Genomic DNA, 24079 nt, shown 5'->3' on the forward strand with positions numbered 1-24079 from the left:
GATTAGTTTACTGTTTACTCTTTATGAACATTTTGGGAGTTCTGAAAAGAACCTTTGGTGTTGTGTTTTTGCGTTTTTTTACAAACTGTCTCATTTTTTTTTCACTATCTTATAGTTGATTCTTGATTTTTTTCTGAAGGCTTATTAAATGTTCAACGCCGGGCATCTTTTGGCGTATGCACATATCTTACTATCAAAATGATGACTGTGATAGGGAATTCATAGGTGGTGATCAGCTCATTCACTATCATATATTTCACCATTGAGCACATTACCGTACCTTAAACTGTGGCTTCGGAGACGAATGAATTGTTAAATTTTTTTAGTCTCCGCAAACAATGTAAATAAAAATGAAAAAGAACTGAGGTTTTGGAGACGAACTCTACGATCTGTCGAGAAATAGACTAGCTATAAGCGTTCTTAAAAACCAACAGTAAATTGATTGAAGTCCTTTAAAATAAGAAGGAAGGAAGGAAGGTATTGTATTATAGAGACTTTAATCTTTTGCAGTTCATTCGTCTCTAGCCTTGAGAAAGGCCCTTTGAAAACTCTACTCTACTTTACTCCAGCGCTACCACCTCCGCCCTCTTGCCTTGAGAAAGGCACTCGATCCCTCGCCGTCCAGCAACGATGTTGTCCAGTCGGTGTCCACACGAAAAATAAGAACAGAGCAGCAGGAAATACATAGCTCATCATATTGCTCCTTAGTTATGTTTCTATACAATGCAGATGTAACGTCAGACAATTTTCAACATCAGTTATCAACCAAAGAAAGCAGTTCTTGCTATCGAGAAAATTCGGTGATGCCATCCTGCATACAATGTGTTGTAATTTGAAGCCACTTTTAATTCGGAAACCATATCTGGGTTTGTGAAAACTGAATGATCAATTTAAAAGACTCTAACCGCCAATAAGCTCAAAAACAAGCACAAACAAAATAATTCAATTCATATTATATGTCATATTATGTCACTTTAGAAGGCATTGGTATTGTGAATAGCTTTTAATAACTCTTCTTTGAATTGTTTAATGACACTGAAAAGCGCCGTCTTTTACGGTGGCTGGTTTTGCCACCGGCGCTTTTCAGACTGTATAAACAAACTTATTTCTTCTTCTACCTGATGCCGTTTTGCGATTGCGTTTGCCTCTCGTCTGTTCTGTAGGCGGGTTTTCTTATCGTCGCGAGCAGCTTGCTAGCTAACTCGATCACTACAACGGCCGAAACTATATAACGCCGGCTAGGTGGACTGGTGCACTGGTATCAACGCGCTCGGCCTAGCTACCCTTGCGGAGCAATTGGCGAATACACCTACGGGGAATGCAAGCCAACACGGTTCGAGCGGGATTTTTGGAAACTCCTTTGCCATGTCCAGACATGGCTGCTTGTGTTGGTTTGTTGATGTGATATGATGTGATGCGAAACGATGTGGTGTACGGTTTAGATGAGAATGATCGCTACGGAAGGAAGGAAGGTATTGTATTATAGAGACTTTAAACTTTTGCAGTTCATTCGTCTCTAGTCTTGAGAAAGGCCCTTTGAAAACTCTACTCTATTCTACTCCAGCGCTACCACCTCCGCCCTCTTGCCTTGAGAAAGGCACTCGATCCCTCGCCGTCCAGCCCGTCCAGCAACTATGTTGTCCAGTCGGTGTCCACACAAAGAATGATCGCTACGGAAGGAAAGAAGGAAGGTATTGTATTATAGAGACTTTAAACTTTTTCAGTTCATTCGTCTCTAGCCTTGAGAAAGGCCCTTTGAAAACTCTACTCTATTCTACTCCAGCGCTACCACCTCCGCCCTCTTGCCTTGAGAAAGGCACTCGATCCCTCGCCGTCCAGCCCGTCCAGCAGAGATGTTATCCAGTCCAGGGATTTTTAAGCTGACTGGCTGGCTCAAGAATTACGCATGTGTGAGACTGCGACCAATGTTTCGTTCATATTTTGACGTGGGACTACGTCTAACCGGAGTATATGGGGGGTAAAATGAAAACCTAAACATAGAACATGCTGGAAAAAATGAAAGATTCCGAATGCTTATAACTCGAACATTTCTTACTGGATCGGAAAGATGTTTGCATCAATTGATACGGAATATTCCTACGCTTCTATCGCAATTAATAAAATGTTATTTTTCATCAGATAAACAATTGTATAACTGTAAAATGTTAACCGTTATCTAAACGCCCCAACTACCTCGTTTTAAAAGGCCCGATTCACGGTTTCCCCAACACAGCCATCAAAACCAAGCAGCCTTGGGGAAATCGGCATCGCAAACACATGAAAGTATGGGAACTTTTGTTCGCACCGATCTGTGTTCCCTAACACAGACTTCAAAACCAAGCAGCTTTAGAGAAATCGGCATTGCAAATACATTGAAGTTGGGGATATTTTTATTCCGACTGAAATGTGGAGCTTGGGTAAATTGGTATTGCAAATACATGCAAGTCGGGGGCATTTTTGTTCCGACTGAAATGTATTTCCCCAGCACAGACTTCAGAACTAAGGTGCCTGAGGAAATTGGCATTACAAACTCATGCAGATTGGAGTTTTTTTTCTTCCGACTGAAATGTGTTTCCCTAACACAGACTTTAAATCCAAGGAGTGTGGGGAAATTGGCATTGCATATTCATGCAGGTCAGGGGTATTTTTGTTCCGACTGAAATGTGTTTACCTAATAAAGACTTCTAAACCAAGGTGCCTGGAGAAATCGGCATTGCAAATACATGCAAATCGGGGTCATTTTTATTATGACTGAAATGTGTTTGTTTAACACAGACAGTAACGAAGAACATAATCTATTGCATGAATTGACCTTACATGGCATTATACTATCTTTTTACTCACAAAGCAAATATATTGAATTCAATTGAATTCGGAAATTGCTGCATTCAATCAAAATTTTAATCTAACAAACAAATGATTGCTAAGCTGAGGTAGTCCCACGTCAACCTTGTGGTTATATCATAGATATAACCTACCCATTTTTTTCTTTTTCCTTTCCAATCGTGCTTCATTGTATTTCGCTGCTGCTCTGGTTGCCCGTTTTGGTCGGTACGATTTGAGGAGCACAAAATGGACCAATCAAAAATGGGCACATAGTGCATTTGGACAATGCTTGATATTTCACAATTATTCAATTATTTAGCTCAAGAAAAAATGTTATTCGTTATGATAGATGCGTAGATATATTTCCTATCAATTGATGCAAAAACCTTTGCGATCTATTGAGAAATGCTCGAGTTATAAGCGTTTCAAATCTTGCATTTTTTTCCTACTTGTTTAGTGCCTAGATTTTCATTTTACCCCCTATATCTTCCGGTTAGACGTAGTCCTACGTCAAAAAAAAATGCGTTATTTCGCCTGAAAATCCATTTCCACTTACGAACAAAGATCAACTTCGATAGCGCAAAGATCGAATGGACTAACAACGCTTATTATGAGGTATTTTCGAACATGTGGGAATTCAATTTTCCGAATTTTCCGACCCCTTCCTTCAGGATTTTTCGAAAATTTTCCGATTTTTCTCTCCACTATATTGTTTTACGGGAAGTAACGAATACAACAAAATAAAGAAGGCTAAAATCGGACCATCCCTTCTTCGGGTTTTCCGCTTACCAACAGATTTTGCTAACATTTTTATTTACATAGATAGATTAGATTGGTTGTGATAGTTTCAAAAAATGCAAATGTTTAAAAATATTTCGCTCAGTTTTATTATGCAATGACCTAGCGTTAACAACATATTTACATTCATAGTTACTATTAAAATGCAATATTTACAACATCTGTTTGTCGCACAGACTACAGCGCACACATATTTGGATCAATCATCTATAACATTTTTATTCTAAAGCAGTCGTAACAACTAAAGCAGCGGCGTGGTCGTTGTTTGTTTCGAGCGTTTTCTTACATATAACGTTTCTGTACCTAATAACGATACATTCTCATAATTGTGACAATTCATCAATTATGCCGTGGAAGAAATTCCTACACATTCCACTTTCATTCTTTTAAGTAAAAGAGTTAAAAAGATAACAATTTTTCTATTTGTAGGAATATTCTATTCTGATGATTCTACATTCTACTTATCAATGTCTATACTACACAAATTACAATTGATACCATTTTTTATCTTTATATTTATTCATTGATAAATGTGCCGAGTTAGAAAACTGTTGTGCTTCACTAGCCATACGTTCAGTTCTTTCCTCAAGTTGTCCTAGTTTATCCCCTCTTTCTAGCATCAGTTGGTGGGCTCGACCAACTTCTGATGTTGCAGATATAGTTCTTGTATTCAGCTCCTGAATGTTGCTGCTAGAACCAGGGATATGTTTAGCAACTGATTTGTTTGCTTTTCCACTAGATTCGCCAACTGTAAGAATATAGAGATAGATACATATTATTATAGATCATTGATTTAACCCTTTCGTTACGAACACCAGTGTGATGTGCATACTTTTATGGATGGAGCACACTGACGTAATGAACGGGTTAAAAACGGAATAAATCGTTTTCCGTTTGTTTTTCTTACAAAAAAACATTATATGAGGTTGTGTCCAAGATACGACCGCATTGTTGACGTAGAACTACGATGTTATTCTATATAAGTCGCTTATTTATACTTTCGGATATTATTCTATAATGCTGTGAAAATTTAGAAACAACTGCTTAGTAGAATAATCTCTGAAATTGTTTTTTCATTGTAGAATTTGTTGACGATAATTGATTGATGATTGATTCTTGCCCTCGCTAAACAATACACTAGCTGATCGTAAGTCGCAATTTATTTCATGTCAATGCAATGAAAATTTACCTCGCTTTTCTTTTTTTTTGCCTTTTTCGCAATTGACATAGACTCGGCTAGAGTCGATTATATACATGTTGCACCAGCACCATTATTCCTCATCTCATAACTACATCAACATATCTTTGGCACCGCATGGAAACAACAATGACAACACTTGCAAGTATCAAATATCATGCTACATGTTATTCACTATGGCCTTAAAGGAGTCGCACCTCTAGGTATCGTTCGTACAACGTAAACCAAGCGCCAAACAATCGTTCGCCATAGCATGCATACAGAGCCATACATTGGTGGCTTGAAACTACTAGGAATATAAAACACTTCTCATCATTTTGCGCTATTCCCAAAAGAAGCGCTTCTGTTAATATTACTGGCCTCGAAAAAAAGTTGTATTTCTTTCTCATGCTCGAGAGAAGCGCAGTTATCACCCTTTTTTTTATCCAAAATAAATATTTTTTAAGGCTCATATGGCGTCAGCCTAACGGGGCCGGGAGTTCAATATTTTGACAATGTTTGCTTAGTTAGTTAGAAATATGTAACCGATTACTCGCGGTTGACTCGAGGTTAGTATTACAAGTGTTCTTTTTTTTCCAAAATATATATTTTTATAAAGGCTCATATGGCGTTAGCCTCACGGGGCCGGGAGTTCAATACAATTTTTCTTATTATCTATGTTAGTAATATGTAACCGATTACTCGCGGTTGGCTCGAGGTTAGTATTACAAGTGTTTTCGTAATTGGGATGTTGCTGTCTCCAATGCTCTGTACGTGTGCCTGACACGGGATACTTCCTTATGGGATGCAGTTGACCATTAATCAGTAACGCCCCCCTAGTCTGTACCTCATATCTAGCGTGGTGCGTCTTTCTCGACTCGAGGAATCCAGGATAGAACGGTCACTAGCCGGCGCAATCATCAGTTCGTGTAGAGTTGTCATGAGCGGTACAACCTTCGGCTCTTGTTGAATGATCAGCACAACCTTTGGCCCGTGTGTCTGTAAAGAGTGTGTGTATGTATTGCCGCGACTAAGTAAAAGTTTATCGATCGGATAGGAGGGATATGAAACGGGGACACAACGAAGGAAACATCATTAAACGTTGACATCGGCGTTTCTGAGGAACAGGTATAGATGAAGCAGAAGATCAGGATCACGGTTACCTAAGATATCCTTTAGGATATCTTAGTCAAGTGTTCTCATAATTGGGATGTCGCAGTCTTCGATGCTCTGTACGTGTTATCACCCTTAGTGGAGGAAGTTTTGCTACTGGCAAGCGAAACCACATACAAAATTCCAGAACGACATTTACTTTCTCGGTGACTAAACAAGCGAAATAAACTCTTTTTGTTAATAACAACCTCGAAAACAGTAGCAATGCAATCCTAGCTGAAGCAGTTTTGCAACTGGCACGCGAACCCAAATAACTTATAACATTCCAGTAAGACATCCAAGATGCTTGGTATTCCCCAAATATTTTTTTTACGCACAATCTTAACGCCTGCTTCGCCATAGTTTAGCCAAAGTCAGTTTAATGCATTGATGCATTTTCAAAGGCACCAACGAAGTTCTTATGATGACGGAAAACAAACAATGTTAACTGCTTGGGAAAAGACTAAATTATGCCACACAGCTTGTACTCTGCTGTAACACCCATCGATTCGAATTCGCTGATGAGTTTGTCAAGAGCGACCGCCTTCACCACCAGCGGGGGGAGCTTGATTTTGGTTGTTGCCTCGGTAACGGCGTTTACATTTTCGACCGACGTGCCGAAATCGCCTACTTCGCTGTTGTGCGATGCGATGTCACACTCGCGAAGGCTCTGTTCAGTGCGAGCGCTTTTCACTGCACCAACATCGCGTGCATCATTGGATGACGCTTGCCTCGAAATATTATTGCCCCTGGCAAAGCGTTCGTTTTTTGCTGGGCTCGAACCTGCCTTCCTCTTCTTCTTGCTCATCATACACTACGCGAAGCGTCCAAATTATGACGCGGAAAGAAAAAACACGATACGAATAACGCGAAAAACGAACAGAAAAACCAAACGACGATATCCAAGTTGGATTACCACTGGTGGGGTCCAATCTTCGATCGAAGCACAGCGAAAGAAAAGTGAACTGGATTGCTCAACAGTCCGATGCCGAATGAAAGTTTGCCTCAGCGAGATCCACTGTTTATACTCTAGGCAAGTATTCCTCTTCATTCTTCTACTTTTCCTTTGTTCATGGGGACTTTGAATCCTACGATTTCCCCTCCGTTGGTCGTCGATAAGTTGCTCGTTATAGACAGGTCTGTTCGGGAAAGCACACAAATGGATAGAACAAATGTATGGGAAAATGGAAACGCCTCAAGTTTTCATGAATTTTAACCATTTACAAACCAGGGGATTCTAGTGTATAGCATATTAAACAAATCTTACGGAATTTCCGATTCGTTTAGTATGTGAATCGCCAAAATCCGTTCACGGCAAAAATAGTTATTAACGTTAACTTTATTTCAACGTGACCTGTTTTCTGATTTGGCACCCTTAATGAAAGACGTAGTTCTACGTCAAAAAAAGTACGACTAAAGTTCCCCAAACGAATAACATACCATCATCATCATAGTCATAAGATAAGAAACACAAATATCCGTTATAACTTCGTCATCTTACATGCTAACATTGATTAACATTGATTCTATACTGGGTTAAAAATCCAAATCATACTTCAAAAACTCTTTACAGATACTACGGAACATTCGAAGACTTGTTGCTGTCTTTGCTTCATTTGGTAATGTATTGTAAAGCCGATATCCTTTGTAAAAAACAGGAAGTGGGTTATATCTATGGTATAACCGCAAGGGTGACGTAGGACTATCGTTGATTTAGAGATCATTTGTTTGAAGTTGAATCTAAATCCATTCTGAATGAATGAATAAATGAATATTTGGGGGACCTCGAAAACGAGAGCGTTACGTTGGAGACACAAGGTTCTATGCATCCAATATAGGATACGAAAAACCTTGTTCTGAAGAATAATCTTCAGAAGCTTTCCTGCTAACTGTACTTGATTGACAAATCACAAACCCAAATGTATTATATGGATATTTTATGGATAGAAAACATTAAAATAAACTCTTTCGCTTGAATGTAATTTTAAATTCCAAGGGAAACTGGCAGATTAGTTTTCCAGCAACGATTAGATATTTCCACATTTTCCTCGATACTGGAAGCCCACCAGTGGTTAATACTAACTCGATAACCACCTGTTAATAGTACTTGATTGAAAAATATTTGGTCACAGTGTTACATGGATAGAAAACATTCAAATAAACTCTTTCACATGAATGTATTTTTAAATTCCCAGGGGAACTGGCAGATTATTTTCAGTAACGATTATATATTTCCACATTTTCCTCGATACTGGAAGCCCACCAGTGGTTAATACTAACTCGATAACCATCTGTTAATAGCACTTGATTGAAACATATTTGGTTCTCAATGTTACGTTGATAGAAAACATTCAAATAAACTCTTTCACATGAATGTATTTTTAAATTCCCAGAGGAACTGGCAGATTATTTTTCAGCAATGATTAGAATGGCATCCAAACGGAAAGAATTCTGCGCGTGTATGTGTCGATTCTTCGCCGTCCACCTCCTCCAGCACGTTAGGCAACGATGTTGTCTTGTCGATGTCCTCACGAAAAATGAATGTGTCTCACCACCAGAATATCGCTTAAGTATGCTTTTTGTGTGTGATTGAATCGAGAGAAGGTGTGGTTTACGATGGCAATTTGGAAGGCAAACTAGAGGGGAATGAACTCTCTGAGCTCTAAACTTTCGGCGACTGAGCAATAATCGATTGCGTACGCATACAATATTGGATACGGAAATATCCTACTGATGGGGAAGGATAATCTTCAGAAGCTTTCCTGCTAATTACACTTGGTTGAAAAATTACAAAATTAAATGTATTTGATCGCTGTGTTATATGGTTAGAAAACATTAAAATAAACCCTTTCACATGAATGTATTTTTAAATTCCCAGATGAATTGGCAGATTATTTTCAGTAACGATTAGATATTTCCACATTTTCCTCGATACTGGAAGCCCACCAGTGGTTAATGCTAACTCGATAACCATCTGTTAATAGCACTTGATTGAAACATATTTGGTTCTCGACTAAGTAAAAGTTTATAGATCGGATAGGAGGGATACGAAACAGGGACACAACGAAGGAAAAATCATTAAACGTTGACATCGGCGTTTCTGAGGAACAGTTATAGATGAAGCAGAAGATCAGGATCACGGCTACCTAAGATATCCCGGACGGGGATATCCGATTGTCTGCCTTTTGCTCTCAGTGCTCTAGAGAGCTGAGAGTGAGCAGCATGGAACCGGATAGACGACCAGACAATATGCTCGATGTAGTGGTAGCCATCGCCACAATCACAAAGATTGTTTGCTGCGAGCCCAATGCGATAGAGATGCGCGTTTAGGTTGTAGTGATTGGACATAAGCCGAGATATCACGCACTTGATTGAAACATATTTGGTCACAGTGTTACATGGATAGAAAACATTCAAATAAACTCTTTCACATGAATGAATTTTTAAATTCCCAGGGGAACTGGCAGATTATTTTCAGTAACGATTAGATATTTCCACATTTTCCTCGATACTGGAAGCCCACCAGTGGTTAATGCTAACTCGATAACCATCTGTTAATAGCACTTGATTGAAACATATTTGGTCACAGTGTTACATTGATAGAAAACATTCAAATAAACTCTTTCACATGAATGTATTTTTAAATTCTCAGGGGAACTGGCAGATTATTTTCAGTAACGATTAGATATTTCCACATTTTCCTCGATACTGGAAGCCCACCAGTGGTTAATGCTAACTCGATAACCATCTGTTAATAGCACTTGATTGAAACATATTTGGTTCTCAATGTTACGTTGATAGAAAACATTCAAATAAACTCTTTCACATGAATGTATTTTTAAATTCCCAGAGGAACTGGCAGATTATTTTTCAGCAATGATTAGATCTTTCCGGAACTTTCTCGATGCTGAATGGCATCCAAACGGAAAGAATTCTGCGCGTGTATGTGTCGATCCTTCGCCGTCCACCTCCTCCAGCACGTTAGGCAACGATGTTGTCTTGTCGATGTCCTCACGAAAAATGAATGTGTCTCACCATCAGAATATCGCTTAAGTATGCTTTTTGTGTGTGATTGAATCGAGAGAAGGTGTGGTTTACGATGGCAATTTGGAAGGCAAACTAGAGGGGAATGAACTCTCTGAGCTCTAAACTTTCGGCGACTGAGCAATAATCGATTGCGTACGCATACAATATTGGATACGGAAATATCCTACTGATGGGGAAGGATAATCTTCAGAAGCTTTCCTGCTAATTACACTTGGTTGAAAAATTACAAAATTAAATGTATTTGATCGCTGTGTTATATGGTTAGAAAACATTAAATAAACTCTTTCACATGAATGTATTTTTAAATTCCCAGATGAATTGGCAGATTATTTTCAGTAACGATTAGATATTTCCACATTTTCTTCGATACTGGAAGCCCACCAGTGGTTAATGCTAACTCGATAACCATCTGTTAATAGCACTTGATTGAAACATATTTGGTTCTCAATGTTACGTTGATAGAAAACATTCAAATAAACTCTTTCACATGAATGTTTTTCTAAATTCCCAGAGGAACTGGCAGATTATTTTTCAGCAATGATTAGATCTTTCCGGAACTTTCTCGATGCTGAATGGCATCCAAACGGAAAGAATTCTGCGCGTGTATGTGTCGATTCTTCGCCGTTCACCTCCTCCAGCACGTTAGGCAACGATGTTGTCTTGTCGATGTCCTCACGAAAAATGAATGTGTCTCACCACCAGAATATCGCTTAAGTATGCGTTTTGTGTGTGATTGAATCGAGAGAAGGTGTGGTTTACGATGGCAATTTGGAAGGCAAACTAGAGGGGAATGAACTCTCTGAGCTCGAAACTTTCGGCGACTGAGCAATAATCGATTGCGTACGCATACAATATTGGATACGGAAATATCCTACTGATGGGGAAGAATAATCTTCAGAAGCTTTCCTGCTAATTACACTTGGTTGAAAAATTACAAAATCAAATGTATTTGATCGCTGTGTTATATGGTTAGAAAACATTAAAATAAACTCTTTCACATGAATGTATTTTTAAATTCCCAGAGGAACTGGCAGATTATTTTCCAGAAATGATTAGATAATTTCGTATCCCGACAAGGGATACTTCCTATTGGGATGCAGCTGACCATTAATCAGCAACGCCCCCCTAGTCTGTACCCCATATCTAGCGTGGTGCGTCTTCTCGAGGAATCCAGGATAGAATGGTCACTAGCCGGCGCAATCATCAGCTCGTGTAGAGTTGTCATGAGCGGTACAACCTTTGGCTTTTGTTGAATCATCAGTGGACTGCACAACCTTTGACCCGAGTATCTGTAAAGAGTGTGTGTATGTATTGCCGCGACTAAGTAAAAGTTTATAGATCGGATAAGAGGGATACGAAACAGGGACACAACGAAGGAAAAATCATTAAACGTTGACATCGGCGTTTCTGAGGAACAGTTATAGATGAAGCAGAAGATCAGGATCACGGCTACCTAAGATATCCCGGACGGGGATATCCGATTGTCTGCCTTTTGCTCTCAGTGCTCTAGAGAGCTGAGAGCGAGCAGCATGGAACCGGATAGACGACCAGACAATATGCTCGATGTAGTGGTAGCCATCGCCACAATCACAAAGATTGTTTGCTGCGAGCCCAATGCGATAGAGATGCGCGTTTAGGTTGTAGTGATTGGACATAAGCCGAGATATCACGCACTTGATTGAAACATATTTGGTCACAGTGTTACATGGATAGAAAACATTCAAATAAACTCTTTCACTTGAATGAATTTTTAAATTCCCAGGGGAACTGGCAGATTATTTTCAGTAACGATTAGATATTTCCACATTTTCCTCGATACTGGAAGCCCACCAGTGGTTAATGCTAACTCGATAACCATCTGTTAATAGCACTTGATTGAAACATATTTGGTCACAGTGTTACATTGATAGAAAACATTCAAATAAACTCTTTCACATGAATGTATTTTTAAATTCTCAGGAGAACTGGCAGATTATTTTCAGTAACGATTAGATATTTCCACATTTTCCTCGATACTGGAAGCCCACCAGTGGTTAATGCTAACTCGATAACCATCTGTTAATAGCAGTTGATTGAAACATATTTGGTCACAGTGTTACATTGATAGAAAACATTCAAATAAACTCTTTCACATGAATGTATTTTTAAATTCCCAGAGGAACTGGCAGATTATTTTTCAGCAATGATTAGATCTTTCCGGAACTTTCTCGATGCTGAATGGCATCCAAACGGAAAGAATTCTGCGCGTGTATGTGTCGATCCTTCGCCGTCCACCTCCTCCAGCACGTTAGGCAACGATGTTGTCTTGTCGATGTCCTCACGAAAAATGAATGTGTCTCACCACCAGAATATCGCTTAAGTATGCTTTTTGTGTGTGATTGAATCGAGAGAAGGTGTGGTTTACGATGGCAATTTGGAAGGCAAACTAGAGGGGAATGAACTCTCTGAGCTCGAAACTTTCGGCGACTGAGCAATAATCGATTGCGTACGCATACAATATTGGATACGGAAATATCCTACTGATGGGGAAGAATAATCTTCAGAAGCTTTCCTGCTAATTACACTTGGTTGAAAAATTACAAAATCAAATGTATTTGATCGCTGTGTTATATGGTTAGAAAACATTAAAATAAACTCTTTCACATGAATGTATTTTTAAATTCCCAGAGGAACTGGCAGATTATTTTCCAGAAATGATTAGATCTTTCCGGAACTTTCTCGATGCTGAATGGCATCCAAACGGAAGGAATTCCGCGCGTGTATGTGTGTGTAGCGATGTCTTCCCGGGGAACCGTTTGTGGCATCACTCTCCTCCTGGTGGATTCCCTTCTGGCCTAGGGCGCACAAACAGGCTCTTGGTGACACCGTTCATCCGCGCTTTCATGATAAACGAAGAGCTTCACCACAAGCGACAAGCGACAACATGCTCCAATCGCTGTTCAATTAGAACTGAGTGGATTTCCGAGTGGCGCTCGCTTATATACCGATTGGTGATTTCAATAGCCTGTTTTGAAAGCAATTTTAAGACTATTGAAACAAGTTTTTGGATCAAAAAGTAACAAGTATAGAACGCGTAGACATTTTATCTTTCGAATGAAGTGTTTATCATACCATTTCGTTCAGTTGTTTAGGAGCTATTAACGCTCAAAATCTCGGTCTCCGGCGTAACGCTTTCGTTTTCGAAACTTTGATTTTACACCCCGGTATAGAAATGAAAGACGTAGTCCTACGTCAAAAGTGAATTTTGGGTACAGGACATTCGGAAGTTCATGGTTCTGAGGTCACTTGCTTGTCTTGTGTTATATCGGTGAATATCTCTCCCATACGTTATCGTGTTTTGTAGATAGTTCGGTGTCATACCGTTAGTCATCTTATATATGAACGTAAGCGTGCAGTACTTAATACGCTGACTCACTGACATCCATTGCAGGCATTCGAGCATAAATCTTCGTGGAGTTAGTCGATCACATCTCAATATCAGACGCATCGCCTTGTTTTGCACAATTGACACAATTGGTTGACAGCTATGTCAAACGGTTGTCAGCGCAGGGCTGTATATACTCGGAAGCCCGAAATGGAAAACCCTGTATATATATTATATATATATTTCACACAAGTCCGTAGGGAAGGAACGCGAAAACGAGAAATCTCGTGAGCGGTCCGCAAAGTGTTAAGACATTTGTCATCAACAATTTTTTTTGAAAACCTCGATTTTTGGTGATCTTTCGTTTTTTAAAAAAAAACTCAAATTTTACGTCTGTGTCACTTATAAATGAAGTTCGAATGAGCTAATATTTTGCCAAGGTGCTACTGACACTCGACCGCAACGGTTATGTTTTTAGCGCCATCCTAAAAGAGAACAATAGGAATAGAAGTTTTCTCCTACTACCGAATGCAAAGCTTTTTTCAAAGCTAATTTCGGTCCTAAATAAAGCGTTTTTTGCAGCAACAGTTGTCCGGATACCAGGAAAGGAGGAAGCAGCCGAGAAGCCCCCAACGGCCATTAAGGAAGTTGGTTCGGTCGGATTGGCCACTTTGACCGGCAGTTTTCACTGCCCCTCGCGCGTCCCGCTGTTTGCACCCGTCTCATCTGCATCGTTTTCCTGCCGGTGACGCGCGATTTTGGCGCAATTTCTGCTCTTTAACCATCAGCAACTCAGGAGGTGTGAAAGGAGGTCATCTTCGCTTCGTCGCTTCGAACCGCTGCGGCGATTGCCCTGCCGTCGGCGGTATCCGATCCCTTCCCCGCTACCCCACTACCATATCGCTTATATACCGATTGGTGATTTCAATAGCCTGTTTTGAAAGCAATTTTAAGACTATTGAAACAAGTTTTTGGATCAAAAAGTAACAAGTATAGAACGCGTAGACATTTTATCTTTCGAATGAAGTGTTTATCATACCATTTCGTTCAGTTGTTTAGGAGCTATTAACGCTCAAAATCTCGGTCTCCGGCGTAACGCTTTCGTTTTCGAAACTTTGATTTTACACCCCGGTATAGAAATGAAAGACGTAGTCCTACGTCAAAAGTGAATTTTGGGTACAGGACATTCGGAAGTTCATGGTTCTGAGGTCACTTGCTTGTCTTGTGTTATATCGGTGAATATCTCTCCCATACGTTATCGTGTTTTGTAGATAGTTCGGTGTCATACCGTTAGTCATCTTATATATGAACGTAAGCGTGCAGTACTTAATACGCTGACTCACTGACATCCATTGCAGGCATTCGAGCATAAATCTTCGTGGAGTTAGTCGATCACATCTCAATATCAGACGCATCGCCTTGTTTTGCACAATTGACACAATTGGTTGACAGCTATGTCAAACGGTTGTCAGCGCAGGGCTGTATATACTCGGAAGCCCGAAATGGAAAACCCTGTATATATATTATATATATATTTCACACAAGTCCGTAGGGAAGGAACGCGAAAACGAGAAATCTCGTGAGCGGTCCGCAAAGTGTTAAGACATTTGTCATCAACAATTTTTTTTGAAAACGATTTTTGGTGATCTTTCGTTTTTTCAAAAAAAACTCAAATTTTACGTCTGTGTCACTTATAAATGAAGTTCGAATGAGCTAATATTTTGCCAAGGTGCTACTGACACTCGACCGCAACGGTTATGTTTTTAGCGCCATCCTAAAAGAGAACAATAGGAATAGAAGTTTTCTCCTACTACCGAATGCAAAGCTTTTTTCAAAGCTAATTTCGGTCCTAAATAAAGCGTTTTTTGCAGCAACAGTTGTCCGGATACCAGGAAAGGAGGAAGCAGCCGAGAAGCCCCCAACGGCCATTAAGGAAGTTGGTTCGGTCGGATTGGCCACTTTGACCGGCAGTTTTCACTGCCCCTCGCGCGTCCCGCTGTTTGCACCCGTCTCATCTGCATCGTTTTCCTGCCAGTGACGCGCGATTTTGGCGCAATTTCTGCTCTTTAACCATCAGCAACTCAGGAGGTGTGAAAGGAGGTCATCTTCGCTTCGTCGCTTCGAACCGCTGCGGCGATTGCCCTGCCGTCGGCGGTATCCGATCCCTTCCCCGCTACCCCACTACCATTAGGTGGTGAATTCGGAATGGTTCTTCGGTACGATCGATGAGTGATAAAAATCCTTTCATTATCAGGAGTTAGAAAGAAGAGGACACTCAGAGGGCATAGGTTAGATACTTTCTAGAACTTATCCCAAAATTTCCATAAGTGATTGCTATTTCTCAAGTGACATTTATTTAGTGATACTTAAAAGGTTTTCAGCAAGTGTTTTTCAGCCAGTGAATTTATCCGCAAGTGTTTTTTCCGCCAAGTGATTTCGGTGTTAGTTTTTTGTAACTGCGTTGGCATTGTCCCCCGCCGTTACTGTCCTCCGCCGTTTTCGTCCCCCGTCGCACGTCGTATATTCTACCTTGGTTTTCGAATATTTTTCCGCGCCTGGCTGTACTTCGATATAGCCAGGTCCTGATCATGGTTTCCAGCAGCTCCGGCGCCGGAAGGCCAACCAATATTTATAACGGTGTTCCTACCACTCGTACCTCGCCCAGATGGGCTGACCCTTTTGGTGGCAACTTACAAATATTACTTCTGAGAGCCACTGAAGGCAATCTTCTTCCATCTAATCCTTTTACTGTTTCCAAATCGATCCAAGGAGTGATCGGTAAAGGCGCGTCCATATCATGCCGATTGATGCCGATCGGTCTGTACCAGGCGGCATATTCGATTCGTTATGTAATGTGGACGCCCCATCGGGTGCACGAAACCGATGTCCCGTCGGATGCACGAAGTCGTCACGAACACACAAAGCACAATGTCGTCAACGCTAATTTACTTCGTTTTGTTTTGGTTCGACTTTTTCGAACCGGACCCACTTGTTTCGGGTTGGGTTCGGTTTGATTCGAGTCGGTTTTCGGCACGTCGGCAAGCCCGGGCGGTACGTCCACATTTAGTCGGCTTTACCGGGCGGCCAAGGCCGATTGGCGTAATGTGGACGCGTCTTAAGGAATTTAAAGATGCTAAACCCCAACGCGACGATAAAAATCGCCTTCAATATGCCTACATCTACGAGATGAAAAACTCGTTCAATTGCTTCTGGGTACAAAGTCGCTGATCAACGAAACACCCATTGAAATTATATACCATCCCACCTTGAACCAACGCAAATGCGTTGTGTCCTGTCGTGACGTAATGTTTTTAAACGAAGATGTCCTCCTATCTGAACTAGCCAACCAAAATGTGATCGGTGTTAAAACAATTTTAAGATTTGACCCAGTCATGAAGGAAAGAGTTCCTACTTCTACCATGATCCTTACCATAAACGGAACAGTTATTCCTAAAGCAATTAACTTCGGATTCCTCCGTGCTCCAACCAGAAATTTCTACCCAAACCCGATGCAATGCTTCGGGTGCTTCGCTTTTGGCCACACTTCCAAAAAATGCGCTAAAAAAAATTCAACTTTGTCTCAACTGGAAAAAATTTTCCGAGGAAAAGAATCCAATAGGAAGAAATCTAAGAACCAAAAATACAACTCAACCCAACCATCCACTTCCTTCCAACCATCCACTTCCCTCCAACCATCCACTTCCCTCCAACCATCCACTTCATTCCAACCAACCACCGCATTCCAAACTAAAACCTCCAACCAATCCAACCATTCAAACAAACCCACCCCACTTGCCAACAAACCAATTGCCAACGTTTCCAAAAATGACCCTAGACTAAAGAACAAATCCGGCAAACCCCTATTTACTTACCTCAGCCCACTTACCTTCTTCTCATTTTTAAAATTCACTCCTCTAGCTAGTAACAGCAACCCTTCGTCCTGTAACCAAGCACCCAACCGATAACTTGCTATTCAATGGAACTTGCGTGGGCTATCCACTTCCATTAACGAAATTAAGCTAATGTTAGCTGAGGAACAACATCTCCCACTAGCACTGGCCTTTCAAGAAGCTAAAAAAATCAATGTATCGCTCTTAGAGCGGGCGTTTAGCGGCAAATTTTCATGGTATTTCAAGGAAGGGCTATCCTCGGGGCTTTGTGGAGCCTGCCTCGTTGTCCTGAGTGTCCTTCCTCATACCGTCATCCCCATAGCATCATCATTACAAATATGTGCGATACAACTGAAGGGACCTCTACAGGTAACCCTTCATTTCCCCATCCACATCCGAACCCTGTCAAGAAACCCAAACATTCGTTTGCGCAGGAAATGGATATACCAGTCGGCTGACTGGGAAGGCTTCGAATCCACAATCAACAGCTTACTTTCGGAACATGAAAGCTGCTCTGTGGAAGAATTTACAAACGCCATTATTTTAGCGGCTGAACAAAATATCCACCGTACCAGTGGGAAACCCGTCCGAAAGGCTGTCCCATGGTGAAACGATGCAGTTGCACAGGCCATCAAAAGGAGAAGAAAATCCCTCCGTATCCTACGACGCCTTCCTGATGGAAGCGCTTGCAAAATGATTGCCCTAACAAACTTCCAAACGGCTAGAGCTCTAGCCAGGAAGGTAATAACCGAAGCCAAGAAAAACAGTTGGATGGAATTTCTTGATGGCATAACCCTAATACTTTGACATCTGAACTTTGGAACAAAGTCAACTCTCTTAGTGGCAAGAAAGCTTCAAACTGCTATTCCCTCGAAATTGATGGCACCTTCATTGAAGATCCAGGCATCATAGCCGACCATCTAGCCGACCACTTTGTCACTATTTCAGCCACCTCCAACTACACTAACGAATTCAAGGCTATTAAGGCGGAGGCGGAACTTAAAGTTTTTCCTCCTGCTTCGAAACAGGTCCACAAATATAACGATAAGTTCTCTTTGGACGAGTTGTTATGGGCAATAAAAATATCCAAAAGCAAATCAGCTAACAGCTATTTCCCAGATGCATGGAAAACGGACTTGGTAATACCTATCCCAAAAGTAAAGGAGAGTAAACGGGCCGCGAATAACTTCCGTCCCATAACCCTCCTCAACTGCTTAGGGAAAGTCTTCGAAAGAATGATCAATCGCAGACTTAGGACGGCCCTTGAAGAACTATTAGACCCCAGACAGCATGGCTTCCGCCGAGGTAAAGGTACGGGCACCTACTTCAGTCAACTCGATCATTTCTTTCAAGAAACTATCGAAAAGGGCCACCACAGCGAAATTGCTTCACTCGATCTAGCCAAAGCCTACGATACCACATGGCGCCATAACATTATCGATCAACTGCACCGATGGGGTTTTGAAGGCTCCCTCTTCAACATTCTTCGCTGTTTCCTCACCAATCGAAGCTTTCAAGTTTACTTCGGATGAGTACTTTCGGATCACCGTTGCCTAGAAAACGGAGTACCACAAGGTTCGGTTCTATCAGTTTCCCTCTTCCTCGTTGCTATGCAGTCGGTTCTAGAAGTAATCCCTAAAAACACCGAGGTACTGGCCTATGCAGACGATCTACTGCTGATGGCAAGAAATCCTTTCCCAGAAATGGCCCGCAGAAGACTGCAGGAAGGAATCTCGGCTGTTAGTAACTGGGCAAATTCCATTGGGTTTAAGTTTTCAGCAGAGAAGTCTAATATAATGCACTGCTGCAAATGTAAAGGTCATAGGAAAAGGTTTAGAACATGTCTAATCAATGGCAGGCCTATTAAGAGAGTCAGCTCAGCCCGAATTCTTGGAGTGCTAGTTGACAGTAACCTATCCTTCGGACAACACCTCAGAAATGCTAAAGCTAGTATGAAGTGCCGCCTGCGGCTGGTGAAAGCTTTAGGTGGCCGATGCCGCTTGAGTTCTCGTAAAACCATCTGCAACATAGGCAAAAGCATTATCTTCTCTAGAATTCGTTACGGCATCGAACTTTTCAGCCGTGCCTCTTGGGCTCACTTGAATCTTTTAAAGCCTGTCTACCATATTGTGATTAGATATGCATCAGGAGCTCTTCGGACCAGCCCAATAAACGCTCTGCTTGTGGAGGCTGGCGTAGTTCCTTTCGAACACTTCCTCACAAATATCCTAGCCACTAAAGCCATCCGGACGTCCGAGAAATACCCGGATCTTCTATCCATTTACTCCAGAGCCAACATTTGGCTGCAAAATATTAGCCAAGTCACCCTCCCGACTATTGCCCCATTAAGCAGAGTCGGTCAACGCCCATGGCACGCACATCCGCCAAAGATAGACTGGTCAATCAAAAATGCTGTTAGGGCTGGGGAAGCCAGCAGCATTGTTACGGCCTGTTTTAATAACCACCTCCATAACAAGTATCCCACCCACCACAGAATCTTCACAGATGGGTCTTTTGATGGCAACCTAACAGGGTTCGGAGTTTTTGCTAATAACACGGAGCTAAAATTCCAACTGCTTTCCATATGTTCGGTATACTCCGCCGAAATTGCCGCTCTCCTTGTCGCGACATCACTCTGTGATAACGACAGTAAGGTGGTGATCTTCTCTGATTCCTATAGTGCATTACGGGCGCTACAAAGTGGCGATAGTAACACCCTTGGATATAAAGCATTGAGGAAAAAATTACAGGGAAGGACATCACTTTCTGCTGGGTCCCATTAACACACAAATTTATCATGCGTAGATTGGAACCAACACTATGTGAGTCGTGCAATGTAAGACTCACGGTGGAACACATATTAATCACATGCCCTAAATTTAATGCTTCAAGAATAAAGTTTCAGGTTGCAGACACCATAAGGACAGCACTATCGGACGACGCCGTCGAGGAAAAAAGGACCGTCGATTTCCTAAAGGATATAGGTTTATTTGACCAGATCTAATGTCTAATTACTACATTTACCTATACTGATAAAATTTTGTTTGTCTTCTCTTCTACTTTCAGCAAAAGATGAGCAGGTTTTTACGCCCCTTTTAGAAGCGAGCTCCTCAAGCACACTAAGAGGGGCTTTTTCCCTGCTCCAATTGTTTGGTTGTGTTTTTGGCCCCAGGGCCGTGTAGGGTGCGGCGATACGACATACATCCATGGCGGTTACTAGGACTGGGTCGAGCGAGAATAACGAATTTTGCAATAGTTTTCGTAGTTTTCTTTCCAGTTAAATTTCCCGCCCTCAAGGGCAAGAGACGAATGAACTCTCAGAGTTTGAAGTCTCTTTAATTCAATACCGTTACCGTTAATATTTTGCAAAGGGTATATTATCGTGCAAATCAACATTTCGCAGCAAGTTCCGAATGAAAAATCGAGATAACTATTTTTATTGGAACCCAAAACCATACGTTTTGTTTCGTATTCCGAAAAAAAACTAAGTCCCGGAGTGTCGATATTTGATAAATAAAAATTTTTGAGATGACCTAGATCTCGACGTTTCATACAATTTTAAGACATTTGGCATAAAAAAAATCACCCGCTTTCCTTTACTCCTTTACTGGGTGATTTTTCGATTTTCAAAAAACTCCACACGGACTTTGACCGACTTGCGCCACTCTCCTTAACCCTTTCGTTACGAGCGTCGTCTATAGACGACATCCGCGCGACGTCTTGTGTATACGAGTGTCGTCTATAGACGACATGAAATTTAAACTGCTCTTTGATCACACCAGCGCGATGTGCATACTTTTCGGCGCAGTGCTCCGTACAGGGGTAGCACTTCGGCGGAGCACACTGCCGTAATGAAAGGGTTAAGTCCGATTGAGCTAATATTTGGCATTGGGTGTGTTTTGAGGTGGTGAACATTTTTTATGAGGTAACTTTTTGAAATGAGAGATGACCATTTTCATTGGCACCATAATGATCACCCTACTGAAAAAATGAAAAAATACGGGTCTAATGTTTTGCAATAAAGAAAAAAACTACCACTTTTGACTAAAATCTGAGGATCACTATATCGGTTTTGAATGGAATGAATGGAATGAATGTATGTAATGTTATCCGCGATGCTGGTTATCCGCGAATGCGAGTCCCCTAGTAATTCTTTAAAACTTCCCGAAATTTGTCAGTGAGTGATAGTCTGGCTCTTTTGTTTTGGTCATGGCTTTCACATTATCTGATCCCTGATGTACACGACCTTACGGATGGATAGTTCAATAATTTCTGTATTGATAAAACATAGTGTGCAGCTCATTTTTTCCCTTTATTGCGTTATCTACGATTTTCGTTATACGCGTTGATTGAGCCCGACTATTTCGCGAATAATCGGGGTTCTACTGGGTGGCAATGAAAATGGTCATCTCTAATTTCAAAAAGTTACCTCAAAAAATGTTCACCACCTCGAAAAAACACCCTATGCCAAATATTAGCTCAATCGGACGTTTCGCTTGTGCTCCGAAAAAAAAAGTCCCAGTTTTTTGACAAATTTTTTGTTTCGAAATGACGTTAGATCTCGACGTTTCATGCAATTCTAAGACCTTTGGCTTCAGAATTTTTTTTTCGAAAACCCCGATTTCCTTTACTTAGCCCCCAACCCCCCCCCCCTTTGGGGGATATTTCGATTTTCAAAAAACTCAAACTTTGACCGCTTTGCGCCACTCTCCCTTAAGTCCGATTGAGCTGATATTTGGCATATGGTGTTTCTTTGAGTTGGTAAACATTTTGAACTTTTTGAAATTTTAGGGTCGATTTTTTTCCCATGCATTCATTTGCACCCTAATATACAGGGTTTTCCATTTCGGGCTTCCGAAAGTATATAGCCCTGCGCTGACAACCGTTTGACATACCTGTCAAGTAAAGCGTCATATCGTTAGTTGAATGTCTGCCATTTTACAATATGGATCGTTTCAGTATCGCACAACGTGTTAATTTTGTTAAATTATACTATAAAAATGATGAAAAACCGGCAAATATTTTTCGAGCATTACGGACGGATTTTGGTCGTCAAGGACGGCCTACAGAGCTTGAGCTTGGGTAGACTGTACAATTCGTAGTTGCTCTCCGTGATTGACCTGAACCAACCAAATTGCACAAAGAACACACAGAATGACGCTTGGGACTAGCAAATCATTCTCGTTGTGCAATTTTCGGTGATTCGAGGTCGTCATGGACGGCCTACAGAGCACACAATCGCTAATGTAGTACGTATATTCGAACAAACTGGATCCGTAGCGGATATTGTGAAACCTGTGCATCATCGTAATGTGCGTTCGGCCGAAAATATTGCTGCTGTTGCTGCCAGTGTGGAGGATGACCCAAATGTTTCGATTCCACGGCGTGCTCAGCAATTGGGCTTGTCAAACACATCATTGTGGCGAATTTTGCATTTGGACTTGCAGCTACACCCATATAATGTCCAACTGGTACAAAAATTAGAGCGTGGTGACCATGGAATGCGTCGGGCATACGTCGATTGGGTGAACGAACAACAGCAGCAAAATGCTGAATTTTCGCATCAAATTTTCTTCAGCGATGAGGCACATTTCGAGCTCGGTGGCTATGTGAACACCCAAAATTTCCGTATATGGGGCTCAGAAAATCCACACGTGATTGTATCCGCCAAAAGTCACTGTTTGGTGCGCATTATGGACTGGAGTCATCGGGCCGTATTTGTTTGAAAATGAGGACGGCGAGACGGTAACTGTGAATGGTGAGCGCTATGGCCGCATGTTAACCGATTTTTTTGCCACAAATTGAAGATATGGATACGGATCACATGTGGTTACAGCAGGACGGCGCCACGTGCCACACAACACGACCGAACATGGCCATATTGCGAACGAAATTTGAGGGACGCATAATTTCGCGTTTTGGTGATGCCAATTGGCCGTCCAGATCATGCGATTTGACCCGCTAGACTTTTTTTGTGTGTTTAATTTCAATTTACTTTTGGAATTTAAAGTTGGAAAACCCTGTATATATACAGACTCGATTATCTGAAATTTTAGACTCGATTATCCGAAGTACTTTATTTTTGATTTTGACATTTCTTATTCTTATATCGGAAATTTTGAAAAATTTGTACAATAATTCCATATTGAATAATCAATATGGGTATCAAATGAAAGGGATTAATAAGTAGATTAGATAGAAGATTAGTAGATTAGCAGTTATTTATGAAAACTGCAAATCCAAAACGGCCGCCATCACAATATGGCGGCATATTTATTATGGGTATAAAATGAAAAGGCTTGACTAGTAGAGCATAGTTATTTATGAAACATGCAAATCCAAGATGGCGGCCACTACAAAATAGTGGATTATATTTTTTTTAGAACCCCATCGATATGGATATCAAATGGAAGAGATTGATTGGCAGGAGACAGTTATTTATAAAAAATACAAATCCAAAATGGCCGTCACCACAAAATGGCGCCATTTTTTTAAAGCCTTATCAACATGGGTATCAAATGAAAGTGCTCGACTGGTAGAACACAGTGAATCATGAAAAATCCAAATCCAAGATGACCGCAGTTCCCAAGTAAACAATTATTTTTTAATGGTTTCATTCTGCTTGACCTGTTTGTATGTATGTTGAGTGTTTGTAGGGTTGTCCCACATTAGTTGAAATTTGACCCCGTTTTGGAACATACCTTTAATTCTACTGTCATCATAAAACTGCGTATTACATGATCTTAAACAATGATTTGACTAATAAAATATTGTACATCATTAAAATATTTCGAAGAAAGTTAGGTAAGAAATAAAAATTAAAAA

The 24079-nt window shown here is 40.9% G+C and overlaps 1 protein-coding gene across 1 annotated transcript in view; it reads right to left on the reverse strand.

The window, feature by feature from the left end:
* Nucleotides 1–3689: 3689 nt before the first annotated feature.
* The window catches only part of LOC129764259 (syntaxin-binding protein 5-like), a 48072-nt gene continuing 27682 nt past the window's right edge, over nucleotides 3690–24079 (reverse strand). Inside the window, exon 3 of the mRNA XM_055763182.1 lies at nucleotides 3690–4372. Within this exon, the coding sequence (XP_055619157.1) occupies nucleotides 4110–4372 (263 nt within the window). The 3' untranslated portion in view covers nucleotides 3690–4109. The remainder of the gene's footprint in view (nucleotides 4373–24079) is intronic.

This window comes from Toxorhynchites rutilus, chromosome 1 (assembly GCF_029784135.1).
Source record: "Toxorhynchites rutilus septentrionalis strain SRP chromosome 1, ASM2978413v1, whole genome shotgun sequence".
In the NCBI taxonomy this organism is placed as follows: domain Eukaryota; kingdom Metazoa; phylum Arthropoda; class Insecta; order Diptera; family Culicidae; genus Toxorhynchites; species Toxorhynchites rutilus.